This window comes from Bos indicus, chromosome 23 (assembly GCF_029378745.1).
Source record: "Bos indicus isolate NIAB-ARS_2022 breed Sahiwal x Tharparkar chromosome 23, NIAB-ARS_B.indTharparkar_mat_pri_1.0, whole genome shotgun sequence".
NCBI classification, from domain to species: Eukaryota; Metazoa; Chordata; class Mammalia; order Artiodactyla; family Bovidae; genus Bos; species Bos indicus.
In genome coordinates, this window is record NC_091782.1 from 12646989 (window position 1) to 12662213 (window position 15225).

The 15225-nt window shown below is 42.0% G+C and overlaps 1 protein-coding gene across 2 annotated transcripts in view; it reads left to right on the top strand.

Moving 5' to 3' along the window:
- The first annotated feature begins 5 nt into the window (after positions 1-5).
- The window catches only part of TBC1D22B (TBC1 domain family member 22B), a 74476-nt gene continuing 59256 nt past the window's right edge, over positions 6-15225 (top strand). The window contains exon 1 of one of the 2 annotated variants that reach the window (XM_019986158.2): positions 6-225. In XM_019986158.2, coding sequence (XP_019841717.1) covers positions 170-225 — 56 coding nt within the window. In that variant the 5' untranslated portion in view covers positions 6-169. The remainder of the gene's footprint in view (positions 226-15225) is intronic. The other variant, XM_070777898.1, reaches the window with a different exon arrangement.

Genomic DNA, 15225 nt, shown 5'->3' on the forward strand with positions numbered 1-15225 from the left:
CGGCGCTGGGTTGGGGGGTGCCCACATCCAAGATGGCGTCCCCGGGAGCTGGGAGCGGGTGACCGGCAGCAGGGAAGCGGCCTGAGCTGGCCCTGCGATTGCGGGGTCCTGGGGGCATTTCTCTGGGTAGCCCCTGGCCCGCCTACAAGGCCTTCCCCGGGCCGGAGCAATGGCGGCCGAGAATAGCAAGCAGTTTTGGAAGAGGAGCGCCAAGCTGCCGGGGAGGTGAGCCCAGGACGCTGAGAGGAAGAGGAGATTGGACCAAACCCTTCTAAATCCTAAACCCTAAATCCCGCGGGCCTGGGGCGCCAGCGATCCAAGAATGCTGGTTTGGAGAACCTGGGCGTAGGGCGGGGGGCGGGGAGCTGGGACTGCCTGGTGGTGGCAGGACGGCTGTCAGGCAAAGGAGTGGGCGGCGAGCTTTGGAGATGGTTGGGTGTGGGAGCAGACCCGGGTCCGGGGGCGTCGGGCCCTTGAGGGGCTTCCCTCAGCCGGGAGGTGGCCGGAGTTCGTGCATAGGGGACAGTGGAGTTAGGTGAGTAATTAGTGTCGGTTCTGGGTTTGGAAGGCTATCCTCAGAGCTGCTTCTCACTTTACGAAGAACTCCTTCTTGAGGGGGCGGGGGTCTTCATCAAGCACAGGTGGTTGTTTGCACGAGGATGGCCCCTTCACTTGCCCCCCCCGCACCTCGTACGAATATTCCTCCTGGACTCCTAGAAGGGTTCTGGTGGGAGCTTGAGACCGTCTGCGTGGCAGGGGTGGGGACAAGAAAAGTGAGGGAAATTCTTCAACTCGACCTCACTTTAAGATATCTTGAGTTGGTCCTTTCCCATTAGGAATTATTACAGGGTAACAGAATCGAGATGATTTCTTTAGCATCTTCTAAAGATTTGTCATACCCCAGTGGCCTCTTCTCCTCTGCCTGGTAATGTACTTCTTGTGCAAATGCATTAAATTCTTTCATTCTAGAGTTGTTTAGGTGGAGAACAGATTATTTCTAAGATAATCTCCACTCTCGCCCCACCCCTTTTTGGTATACGTTGAGACTCTTAACAATTGTCCATTCATCAGTCTAGTGTTGGTTTATAGTTTCAATTTGTTTGGGGGTAGTGCTGAGAAGTAAAAGGAGGAGTGTATGTTTCAATCTTAAATTTAAGATTTCGGCCAGCCACAGTCTGTTTGACGATGAAATTCATGATTGATTGTACCCCATGTGCTACCCTTCCTAGTTGATTGATAAGGGGAATAATCCTTTAAACCTGTAGCTTTTTTGGTTTGTTTTATCAGTAGCAAGAGAGAAATCAGGGACAGTGGTGGCTATATAGTGGACTTACTTATTGATAGGATCCTGTTAGACAGTCGGGGATCAGTTTTTCTTAATATAGTAAAAAGTAGGTTAAGGGAATTCATAAATAACTTCAGATTGAAATGTTGTGGAATAACAGTGTTAATGCTAAAGACTTATATGTTTTTAGATAGGCACCACTTCCTGCCTACTGATTCCTTTTCCTTCCTGGTCTAGGGAGCTCTCTAGTCTCGCTAACTGCTGTTCTCTGGGGTTTTCCATGGTGAGATCATTAAATTTTGACATCAAAAGTTATAATCAGAATCTATAGAAAAACTGTTAAATCAGGAAGCAGTGTTTGATATGTGGGATATGGCATAATCTTTTTGTGCCTACCAACTGCTGGTTGTTACTAACAGTTTTTATTTTCTATATTTCCTCTTTTGGAATGTAGAAGCAGTCATATTTTTTGCAGAGCACTATTTTTTTGTGAGATAGGAAGAGAAATCTTTTTAGTTTCTTTAAGTTTGTGGCTTCCTTTTTCATTTTGAAGAGGAATACAAAAGGATAGAGGAAAGAACATTTGAATTCTGAAAGCTTTGGATTATTATTGGAGTGTTATCTGTGTGATCAAGGACAATTAATCTCTTTAAGCCTCAGTTTCCTTATCTGTGAAAAGAGGATAAAAATACTTTCTTCAAGATTCCAGTGTGGATTGAATTAAACATCTATTTGTAAAGAACCTAAAACAATGTTTATTTATAGTTGCTCAATAAATACTAATTATTAATATTTCTGTTTATTATTAGAGAAAGTATGCATTTAAAAGAATATTTCTCTGATCCTTATTCCAGTAAGAGGTATTTATGTTCATTGTTTATCTTAAGACATTAAAATGTTGCCATGATTCATAATGGTGTTCAGTACCTTGCTTGTTGAAGAGAAATATTGTTCAACTATGCGCTTTTAGCAAGGAAGCCCTAGGAGCCCTTGGTTATGGGAGAAAATAAAAATTCTTTTAGAGAGAAAGTCCTTTGATGTAAGGAAAATATTAGTACATTTTTCTCAAGAATAGAACTTTTGCATTTGTACTCTTTCGGTCATAGTGAAGAAAAACTTTGTCTGGGTGGAGAAATGACACAGATAACTGTCTAGGTCCATGGCAACTTAGAAGTGAGACTAGCTTCCTCTTTGCAAATTGAAAGGTAAAAATTCAAAACGATAGCAGATGACTTTCAGTTTCTTTGATCATGATCCAGCAACCTTAATTACAGCAAGTAATAGGAATTTTATGTAGTAAAATAGCCTCAAGTTCAAAATGAATTAAAAATCCTTTTGTAAAATAACAGCTTTATTGAGATAATTCACATATTATAAAAATTCACCCTTTTGAACTGTATAATTTGGTGGTATTTAGTACATTCATCTAGAGTATAAATGGTTTTGTGCAACCATCAACACTAATTTCAGAGTATTTTCATCACCCCGAAAAGAAGCCTCATATCCATTAGTAGTCACTCCCCCTTCCCCCCCGCCCACCGCTCTCTGGCCCTTGGCAACCACTGATCTTTTTATTTATATGGATTTACGTATTCTGAACATTTTGTATAAATGGAATAATGTAGTAAGAGGCCTTTTGTGACTGGTTTCTTTTAGATGTAGTGTTTTCAAGGCTTATTCTTGTGGCATGTATCAGTATTTCATTCCTTTTACGGCTGAATAATATTCCTTGTATGTATGTACCTCACTTTGTTTATCCATTCATTAGGTGATGGACGTTAGAGTTGTTTCCACTTTTGGGCTCTTATGAATAAAACTGTGAAATCCGTGTGCAGGTTTTTTGTGTGAAAGTATGTTTTCCACTCCTTTGATTATATGCAGAAGTGGAATTGCTTCATATAGTAATTTTATGGAATTAAACGTCTTTATAAGTGCTCTCAGTTATTCATAAGAGCCCCATGTGCTTAATATTTCAAATGGTCCTTGTGTGGATGCCTAGGAAGACAGGAGGCAGTACGTACCATGTGGTTAAAAATACAGGCTCTGGAAACTTGAAACTAGTAGATAAATAAGTTCTGGAGAGATAATGGACAGCATAGTGATTATAGTCAACAACACTGTATTATAATCTTCAAAGTTGCTAGGATACTAGATCTTAATTGTTCTTACCACAAAGAAGAAATGTTAATTATGTGACATGATAGAAGTGTTAGCCAATGCGACAGTAGTAATCATGTTGCAGTAGAGTTGTCCCTCTGTGTCTGGGGGGAATTGGTTCCAGGACCCCCTTGGATACCAAGATCTGCAGATGTTCAAGTCCTTTATATGAGGTGGTGGTACAGTTGGCCCTCCATATCTATGGATTTTGTATCCATCCACAAATTCAACCAACTGTGGACCAAACTTCAGAGAGAGACTGTAAGTGTACTGAACCAACAGAATGTACATCTTAAACTTACACAAGATTATGTGTCAATGATATCTCCGAAAAGGGAGAAAAAATGAAAAAGAGTGCAAGCTCTGCAACCTGGTTTCAAATCTCAGCTCTGCCACTTTCTGTGTGACCTTGGGCAAGTTACTTAACCTCTTGGTGCCTTAGTTTCCTCCTGTAAAATGAGGACAGAGTGTCTACCTTATAAGGCTGTTAATGAGAATTAAATGAGGTAATGCATGGCTTCCCTGGTGGCTCAGACGGTAAAGCGTCTGCCTGCAATGCGGAAGACCCGGGTTCTATCCCTGGGTTGGGAAGATCCTCTGGAGAAGGAAACAGCAACCCACTCCAGTATTCTTGCCTGGAAAAATCTCATGGATGGAGCCTGGTAGGCTACAGTCCATGGAGTCGCAAAGAGTTGGGCACGACTGAGCAACTTCACTTCACTTCACTTCAATGCATGGAAAGTACATAGAAGGTACTCAATAACATTAGCCATTATGAAAATGCTAGTTGTGATTACAGTAGCTTCTATTTTTATTTGTTTCTTCTCCTTGCTCTAGTTTCAGAAACTCGAATTGAAGAACTCTGATCAGTGGTGTGTCTGGAGCCCCACAGTGAGTCCTGGGTGGAAAAAATACTGCCTGTTGTTGATTAGGCAGACAGTTTACGGGAGCACGAAAGAGCCTAATGCAGGATCACTGCTACTGTCAGGGGTTCATTAGCAATGAGGAGTATGGTTTTGAGCAGTGCTTCTCAAACTTTAATGAATCACCTGGAAGGGCTTGTTAAAACATAGATTGCCAAGCCCCACTTCCGAGTTTCTAATTCCGTCCATTACAATTGCGCTCATCTCACACGCTAGTAAAGTAATGCTCAAAATTCTCCAAGCCAGGCTTCAGTAATATGTGAACCGTGAACTTCCTGATGTTCAAGCTGTTTTAGAAAAGGCAGAGGAACCAGAGATCAAATTGCCAACATCCGCTGGATCATGGAAAAAGCAAGAGAGTTCCAGAAAACCATCTATTTCTACTTTATTGACTATGCCAAAGCCTTTGACTGTGTAGATCACAATAAACTGTGGAAAGTTCTGAAAGAGATGGGAATACCAGACCACCTGACCTGCCTCTTGAGAAATCTGTATGCAGGTCAGGAAGCAACAGTTAGAACTGGACATGGAACAACAGACTGGTTCCAAATAGGAAAAGGAGTTCATCAAGGCTGTATATTGTCACCGTGCTTATTTAACTTCTATGCAGAGTACATCATGAGAAACGCTGGACTGGAAGAAGCACAAGCTGGAATCAAGATTGCTGGGAGAAATATCAGTAACCTCAGATATGCAGATGACACACCCTTATGGCAGAAAGTGAAGAGGAACTCAAAAGCCTCTTGATGAAAGTGAAAGTGGAGAGTGAAAAAGCTGGCTTAAAGCTCAACATTCAGAAAATGAAGATCATTGGCATCTGGTCCCATCACTTCATGGGAAATAGATTGGGAAATAGTGGAAACAGTGTCAGACTTTATTTTTTGGGCTCCAAAATCACTGCAGATGGTGACTGCAGCCATGAAATTAAAAGACGCTTACTCCTTGGAAGGAAAGTTATGACCAACCTAGATAGCATATTCAAAAGCAGAGACATTACTTTGCCAACTAAGGTCTGTCTAGTCAAGGCTATGGTTTTTCCTGTGGTCATGTATGGATGTGAGAGTTGGACTGTGAAGAAGGCTGAGCGCCGAAGAATTGATGCTTTTGAACTGTGGTGTTGGAGAAGACTCTTGAGAGTCCCTTGGACTGCAAGGAGATCCAACCAGTCCATTCTGAAGGAGATCAGCCCTGGGATTTCTTTGGAAGGACTGATGCTAAAGCTGAAATTCCAGTACTTTGGCCACCTCATGCGAAGAGTTGACTCATTGGAAAAGACTCTGATGCTGGGAGGGATTGGGGGCAGGAGGAGAAGGGGACGACAGAGGATGAGATGGCTGGTTGGCATCACTGACTTGATGGACGTGAGTCTGAGTGAACTCCGGGAGTTGGTGATGGACAGGGAGGCCTGGCATGCTGCGATTCATGGGGTCACAAAGAGTCGGACACGACTGAGCGACTGAACTGAACTGAGGTGGAGCACCAGAAGTGAAGTTTCTGAGAAGTTCCTAAAGGGTACCACTCCTGCTAAGCTGGGAGCTGCACTTTGAGAACCACTGAATAGAGAGCCTTAAATTAGATTGAAAGAAATCTGATTTCTGATGCTGGATGCTTTTCCCCAGTGGATACTGAAAATTTTTTTTTGGCCATACTGTGCGGCCTGTGGGATCAGGGATCAAACTTGTGCCCTCTGCAGTGGAAGCACAGAGTCTTAACCACTGGACTGCCAGGGAAGTCCCTGGATACTGAACAATTAGTGCATCTCTGTTTTGCTAATAGCATCTCTCACGTAACACATCCAAGCAGAACTCTTGGATTTCCACATTTGCCCACTCCTGCAAATCTACTCTGTCCAGTCTCACGTAAATAGTCCAGCCATTCACCAAGTCCCTCAGACCAAAAATCCTAATGTCTTTCATTCTCTTTCTCTTCCTGCTACATCCCGTTCATTAGCAGGTTCTGTGTTGGCTTGTCAGAAATATATCCTGAACATGAGCAGTTCTCATCACTTCCACTCCCTACTTTCAGGATCAAACTGAGTCCTCTCTTTCCTGGGCCACTGCTGTACCTTCCTCATTGGTCTCTGTGCTGTGAGTGGGGGCTTCCCTTGTGGCTCAGCTGGTAAAGAATCCACCTGCAATGCGGGAGACCTGGGTTCCATCCCTGGGTTGGGCTGTGAGTGGAGTCGGTGCCCCTTACCCCCGTTGTTCAAATCAGCTGTAGTTAAGAGTCTGCTGCAGTTAGTACAGGGACAGGCCATGAGGTCTTCAACTAGCGTAATGACAATAAAGGACAAGTTTGGGAATATCTATAGGACTTGGTAAATCACTGGATTTGGGGAGTAAGGGAGAAAGGTGGGCTGAAGGGATGTCACCCTCAGGTTTCTGGCGTAGGTGGTCAGGTAAGATTGTGGTATCCTATCCTCAGAAAGAGCCACAGTTTAGGACAACATACTAACTACTCCATGCTCAATTTCCTTATCTATGAAATGATATTTGGATTGAAGGAGCTCTGAGGCTTTTACTGGTTCTGAAGTTGAGTGTTAAACTTGGCAACTCCAACTCCTGTCACTGGATGTTTCTCTTCTGCTCTGTCAGGCACAGAGGTATGATTGATAGGTAAGAATAGCTCAGGGGTGGGTGGGGAGCGCTGAAGGTAAGTTTTTCTGTCTTGTGCTTTGGAAAGTGGTGAATTTCTGGCCCCACCGCACGTCTGAGTGTCACGAAATTATAGAATGTTATAATTCGACCCTGAGAACACTGCTGATTGAGGAAACTGAGGCCAGAGAGGGAAAGTAGCCCTAAATCACACTGCAAATTTCTTGACCCCTGGTCCGCACTCTGCTGCTGCCTCTCCCTTCCCTCAGTCTCTGCTAAGATTGAAATAACCCTCTGCCCAAGCACCTCATCTGGTTCAAGGATGTAGATGCTTCCAGTGAAAGTATGGATGAGACTTGGAATAGGAGAGACAAATGTGAGCCAAAGCCTGGCTAATTCCCCACAATCTCATCCCCAATCTTTCTGGGAACGGCTTCACCCTCTTTTTAAGGAAAAGTGGGCTTCCCAGGTGGTACTGGTGGTAAAGAACCTGCCTGCCAATGCAGGAGACATAACAGTTGGGTGCTCAATCCCTGGGTCAGAAGATCCCCTGGAGGAGGGCATGGCAACCGACTCCAGTATTCTTGCCTGGAGAATCCCATGGACAGAGGAGCCTGATGGGCCACGGTCCATAAGGTTGTAAAGAGTCAGATACAACTGAAGTGACTTAGCACACACGCACGTGTGTTATTAAAGTCACGGAGCTCTTTTAATATTCAGTGACTCTGAGAAGTGTCTGATTCCTTGAATTACTTAGGAGCCCGTAGATTTTTAACTGAAACCTTCTCTGTCATTTGGTTGTTTTTTGTAACTTTAAAGAATCTGATAGACTCAGTGTAATGGTCCCAGCCTGTCTGGGCAGGTACACTACAACCTATTCTTAGCTTGGAAATGCTTTACTGATTAAGTCAGTGACTAGGAGATACTAAATTATCACCGCAGCAGCATGGATCCCCAGTTCTGGAAGACTTCCATCGAGTGAGCGTGTGACCCTGCGTTGATTGCCAGCGTGTTTGGCTTCAAAGTGGATAGCTCTGTTCCCTTGTTTGCTTTAGCTCCTCTGCCAGCGCTGAACAAACACCTGTTGATCTTTTTTCCTATCAAGCTTTTTGCTCTGTTCCAACTACCCAGCTCTGCCAACACGTTCTGCGGTGTTGGTTTATTGAAGGGAACAATGGAGGTTGACCGAGACTTTTGCTTCATGTTTTCCTTTGTTGTGGCACAGCCCGTGGCCTTCTTTTCTCTGTATATGTGGTTTGGTTTCTCTGAGACACAGTGTGACTGCCTCTTCATTTTTAGGTGTAGCTAGACAGGAGTCAGCTTAAACAGAGGCCTGGGTTCTTCATCGTTCCAGGCTTGACTCACTGAGTATTGTTAAGCGCCTGCTGGTGTGTGTCATGCTCTGCCAGGTGGTGAGGGGACTACAGAAAAGGACATGGCTCCACCACTGCTCTGGAGAATCTGAAAGTACTCGGCAGCTCAGCTTCCCCATGGAGAGGATGCTCAGTGTTATTGTCTTTCTGGTTTTTCCACTTAAGCATATGTTACTTTTGTAATCAGAAAAACCGAAAAGCAGAGCTGGGTGAAAACACACTGTTGAGTGAGAAAAGCAAGATGTAGACCGATATGTACAGTGTGCAGTCTTTCATGTAGAAGTTTTAAAACATAAAAAAAGATATGTAAAAGTATAAAAACAGATGGGAAGGATTTTGTATCCACTTCAGGATAGTGGTTATCTCTTGGGGAGGCGGGGGAATGGGGCTGGGGACTGCAACTGGAACTTCAGAAGTCTCTTTAACACTTTATTTTCTTAAAAAAAGAAAAAGAAATGTGACAGGTGTTAATTATTTGTTAAGTCAGAGTGATGGGTTTGTGGGTGTTTGTTGTATCTTTCTCTATACTTTTCTTTGTTTTTGAAAATGTGAGTTAAATGCCTTTTGCTCTTGTGGTAAAGCAAATGTTTTTTAAATGTGTGTTGGAGAAATCAGCCAGCCAGCCATGAAATTAAATAAGATTTAAAGTAGCATTTATGATTTAGCATCAAAGTAAGTTGTGAATATGGTGTGATGCCATTTATATGAAGTTTTTCAAACATGCAGAACAATACTCTATATTGTTTCACGATACATGCATAGGAAATATAAAAACAAAAATGAGGATGAAAAATTCCAGACTTAGTGGTTTCCTGAGAAGGGTTGTGCTGGGGTTTCGACTCCATAATGTCTTATTTCTCACATAGGTGTTGAGCACCTACCTGGGTATACTTTATATTATGCTCTAAATCTAGTTTGTTTTAAAAATAGTTTATTCTTTAAAAGCAGTGTAAACCTCAATTTCTGTGTTTTAGGGAATCATCAAAGGCATGGGTTAGTGGATGCTGGGGACAGGCTCAGAGAAAGTCTCATGGGGCACAGGGTGTAGAGTTTGAAGGAATGTTTCAGGATGGATAAGATTTTTTAAATGAGATGGGGAGAAGAGCCCAGCTTAGCGTTTGAGGTTAGGGTGTGTGGAGACCAGCCTGCTCTAGAGTTGAGTTTGGGTCTAGTGGAAGTGTATTGCACAGGTCGATAGGTGAATTATACATGCCCGGAAATTGAGCACCTCAATCACCAGGCTCTTTCAGTTTGTCTTCATTTAGTCATCTGGGCTTCTCTTCCTTTTCTAACTTCTTGCCTCTCCTACTCACATGCTAGTAAGGTAATGCTCAAAATTCTCCAAGCCAGGCTTCAGCAATACGTGAACCGTGAACTTCCTGATGTTCAAGCTGGTTTTAGAAAAGGCAGAGGAACCAGAGATCAAATTGCCAACATCTGCTGGATCATGGAAAAAGCAAGAGAGTTCCAGAAAACCATCTATTTCTGCTTTATTGACTATGCCGAAGCCTTTGACTGTGTGGATCACAATAAACTGTAGAAAATTCTTCAAGAGATGGGAATACCAGACCACCTGACCTGCCTCTTGAGAAATCTGTATGCAGGTCAGGAAGCAACAGTTAGAACTGGACATGGAACAACAGACTGGTTCCAAATAGGAAAAGGAGTTCATCAAGGCTGTATATTGTCACCGTGCTTATTTAACTTCTATGCAGAGAACATCATGAGAAACGCTGGACTGGAAGAAGCACAAGCTGGAATCAAGATTGCTGGGAGAAATATCAGTAACCTCAGATATGCAGATGACACACCCTTATGGCAGAAAGTGAAGAGGAACTCAAAAGCCTCTTGATGAAAGTGAAAGTGGAGAGTGAAAAAGTTGGCTTAAAGCTCAACATTCAGAAAACTAAGATCATGGCATCTGGTCCCATCACTTCATGGGAAATAGATGGGGAAACAGTGGAAACAGTGTCAGACTTTATTTTTTGGGCTCCAAAATCACTGCAGATGGTGACTGCAGCCATGAAAATAAAAGACGCTTACTCCTTGGAAGAAAAGTTATGACCAACCTAGATAGCATATTCAAAAGCAGAGACAACAAAGGTCCGTCTAGTCAAGGCTATGGTTTTTCCTGTGGTCATGTATGGATGTGAAAGTTGGACTGTGAAGAAGGCTGAGCACCGAAGAATTGATGCTTTTGAACTGTGGTGTTGGAGAAGACTCTTGAGAGTCCCTTGGACTGCAAGGAGATCCAAACAGTCCATTCTGAGGGAGATCAGCCCTGGGATGTCTTTGGAAGGAATGATGCTAAAGCTGAAACTCCAGTACTTTGGCCACCTCATGGGAAGAGTTGATTCATTGGAAAAGACTCTGATGCTGGGAGGGATTGGGGGCAGGAGGAGAAGGGGACGACAGAGGTAAGATGGCTGGATGGCATCACCGACTCGATGGACGTGAGTCTGAGTGAACTCCGGGAGTTGGTGATGGATAGGGAGGCCTGGCGTGCTGTGATTCATGGGGTCGCAAGGAGTCAGACACGACTGAGCAACTGAACTGAACTGAAGTGAAACTGATAAATTATCCAGGTGTTTCAGATACAGACAAATTATGGTTTAGTTCAGGAATATGTTAATTAAAAATGTTAACAGATACATTATGGTTTTAGTTCAGAAATAAGTTCAGTTTAGGCTCTGATACCTTTGCTGATAAAGTCCATCATTTATCTTGGCCTTTCTGGCTATGCCAGCACTCGGGGCTGACGTCTTTAAAAAATAGTCTACAGTGATGTTAAGGTCCTTTTCCTAGGTGATTATTAATGGCCTTTAGCTCCTAAACCTGCACCATTAGGATTGCTTTTTTTCTTGCTGTATTACTGGCAGGTGGTAATACTCTTTTATGGAGAGAATCTAAGGATTCTTTCTTATTCTGCTACTCAGTCACCCAGCCCAACTTTCCCATTAATATCTTCCTGCAGAGTTTATTCTCTGATCTTTATATTTTGCTAACATAGAAGCTTATTTACTTAGAGAGTTCAAGTGTACTCATCTTAAGAGTATTTGCAAATGCTGAAATACAAATGGCCCTTTGGGTTTTCTAGTTTGTGCTTTTTGTTTTGTCTAAGCTTTCTCTCTCTAAGCCAGACTTTCCTGTATTCTTTAATCCTTCTTTTCTCTCTTCCTTTCCTCTGCCTGGGAAACTGTAAACACATTCAAGTAGCATTGTTTGTATTTCTGTGGTAGTACATGTGATGGCTTGTTTACAAATTACTTAATAACCTTCCATAGATGTTCAGAAATCTTACTACTAAAAGGGTCAGGGCCCTACTCATAGCTAAAGGTTGATACACAAATATTCTCTTTGGAATCTTAGTAGAAATCAATGTGAAAATGATCAGATTGACTACATTTTTATTTAAAAGCAACTTTAGGATCACATCTTTATGTCAAAGTACTTTATGTCAAAGGTACTTGGTAAACCTACTTGTTCTGTTTTCTAAATGTTAGTAAGAAATAAATTACAAAAATCGGGGGGAGGAAGAAAACCAACATTTCTTAAGCACTGAGTGTGTGCCGGGCAGCATTTACCTCACCACCTGCTGTTATTGCTTAACTACCTATAGGAATTGTGCTGAAGGACCTTTTACACATTATCCCATTTAAACTTCCCAGTGCTCTTAAGATTGCTTAATTTATTTCTTAGAAAGGTGATCATGTATACAGTACTAATTGAGAAAGGTGTAAGAAGGTTTGCACTGAAAACTTAGTCTTTGCCACAGGGCCCTCCAAATCATCAGTCCCACTTCCATACCACTGCTTCTTAGTCTTATGTGTTCTTTCAGAAATGGACTGTAAATACATAAATGCAATCATATGTCAGTACGTGGATATACTTTATTTTAAAGATTTTTACATAAAATGGAATTATTATTGTGCATATAATTCTGCATCTTTTTTTCAATGTGTGTTTCATGTCAGTGGATATAGAATTACCTCATTCTTTTTAGCAGATGTACTGTAGTTGATTTTACCAGTCCCATTGATAATAATCCCTTTTCTTTTAATAGGTAAGTTCGACCCATATATATTTATTGGAGTGACTGATATATTTAGTTTTAGTTCTATTTTTAATATTTTCTTTTAAAAAACTTTCACTATCAGGACTGTACTTGCTTTGGGAGGTGGGTATATCCTGGTGTAGGTTCTGATGATTTGAAAGAGTTATCTTTTTATTCTAGTGATTGTGTATAACTTTATACCATGTTTCTTCAGATAGTATCTGTTGACTCCCTACCATGAGTAATGATGAAATTAGTACTATTTCCTGCCTCCTTTCCATCTGCTTTTAGTTGATTATAGTTATTTTTCTTAGTTTTATTTTATATCTTTAAACATACCTGTATATCAGGGCATCAAAGAATGAGACGGCTGAATGGCATCACCAATGCAGTGGACATGGACTTGGGCAAACTTCAGGAGATGATGAGGGACAGGGAGGCCTGGCATGCTGCAGTCCCTGGGGTCACAGAGTCAAACACGACTGGGAGACTCAACAACAACAACAACATACCTATATAGTACTTGAACTACCAGTTATAAGTGTCTTTTTGAACCTTGTCAGTAAAAGATGAGGAAATCAGTCTACTTATTTGAGTCCACTTCTCCTCCATCCCACTTTAACATTTGCCAGTTACATTATTTTTGCATTCTCTTCTGCAACCAGAAAGCCTCAAATTTAAGGCTCAATCTTTACAAAGTTTTAAAAATTTACGTACGTATTTACTTTTGTCCGCACCGGGTCTTGGTTCTACATGGGGCGCTACTCTTTAGCTGTGGTGCAGGGGCTTCCTTTGTTGCAAAGTCCAGGTTCTAGGTGGGCGGGCGGGCTCTAGTAGTTGCAGCGTGTGGGCTCAGTCGTTGCGATTCGCCAGCTCTGGAGCTTGGGCTCAGTGGTTGTGGCACACGGGCTTAGTTGCGCCGGGGCATGGGGAAGCATGCGGAGTCTTTTCAGAACAGGGATCGAACCCGTGTCCCCTACATTGGCAGGTGGATTCTTGTCCACTACCAGCCTTTTGCCATAGTGTCTCCATTTATTATTATCAGTTGAAGTTTTTCCTCTAGTAGTTTCTTCAGGAAGGAGTAAAGGAAACCAGATTCCCTGAGTTCTTACATGCTGAAGCATGCTTTTCTGTTGCCTTTGTACTTAAACCACAGTTTGGCTTAGTATACAATTATTTCAGGTCACTCTTTTTTTTCGTTTTTTTTTTAAACTGAACTACTGTAGAAAAGTACATAAAACAAGTGTGTGGTATGGTAACTTGATAAACTTGATAAATAATCAGAAAGTGAACGCCCCGGAAGCCCCCGTGTCTGTCGTTGATCACACCTCCTTCCTTCTCCCCAAGAGATAACCACATCCTTTCATGCTAATCACTCTGTGCTTCCTTTATTGTGTTACTATATGGATGATCTCCAAGTGATAGAAATCATTTTGCCAGTTTGTGATGTATGTGTAAATAGAATCATACACTATTTACTGTTTTATCCTTTGCTTGTTTTTTTTGTTCAACATGACATTTGTAAGATCCATTCACATTACTTGCAACCTTACTCCATTTATTTACATTGCTGTAAAGTGTTTTATTATATGAACACATGAAAGTTTATTTCTCTATTGATAGACAGTAGGGTTATTTCTAGTTTGGAGCTAAAAGGATCCATAATGCTATCAGTTCAGTTCAGTCACTCAGTCGTGTCCAACTCTGCGACCCCATAAACTGCAGCGCATCAGGACTCCCTGTCCATCACCAACTCTCCGAGTTTACTCAGACTCATGCCCATTGAGTCGGTGATGCCATCCAACCATCTCATCCTCTGTCATCCCCTTCTCTTTCCACCTTCAATCTTTCCCAGCATCAGGGTCTTTTCAAATGAGGCAGGTCTTCACATCAGGTGGCCAATGTATTGGATTCAGCTTCAACATCAAAGTTTCAGCTTCAACATCATTCCCTCCAATGAACACCCAGGACTGATTTCCTTTAGGATGGACTGATTGGATCTCCTTGCAGTCCAAGGGACTCTCAAGAGTCTTCTCCAACACCACAGTTCAAAAGCATCAATTCTTCAGCGCTCAGCTTTCTTTATAGTCCAACTCTCACATCCATACATGACTACTGGAAAAACCATAGCCTTGACTAGACTGATCTTTGTTGGCAAAGTAATGTCTCTGCTTTTGAATATGCTGTCTAGGTTTGTCATAGCTTTTCTTCCAAGGAGCAAGCGTCTTTTAATTTTATGGCTGCAGTCACCATCTGCAGTGATTTGGAGCCTCAAAAAATAAAGTCTCTAACTGTTTCCATGGTTTCCCTATCTATTTCCTATGAAGTGATGGAACTGGATGCCATGATCTTATTTTTCTGAATGTTGGGTTTTAAGCCAGTGTTTTCACTCTCCTCTTTCACTTCCATCAAGAGGCTCTTTAGTTCTTCACTTTCTGCCGTAAGGGTGGTGTCATCTGCATATATCTGAGATTATGAACACTTTTATATGTTTCCTGATACACATATCTTTGTTTTTCTAAAGACATATATATATGTATATGTATATGTATGTATCTTTAGTCTTAGAGTATGCATATTTTGTTCTTCCTCAATATAGCCAAACTTTTTCAAAGTGGTTGTATCAGTTTATACCCTTGCCAGCAGTTGTGAGAACCCCTTGGGTCACTCCTCCCTTGATCTGTGGGGCTGCTTCACTGTTGTGTAGTCCAAGTGGTCCTCTGGGGTAGGCGATATTCCAGTTTTACAGATAAGAAAGCATGTTCAGAGTGGTCAGGCCATTTAGTGAAAGTTTATAGTGGATGCCACAACCTGCATTTGAACTGTATTCTGTCCAACT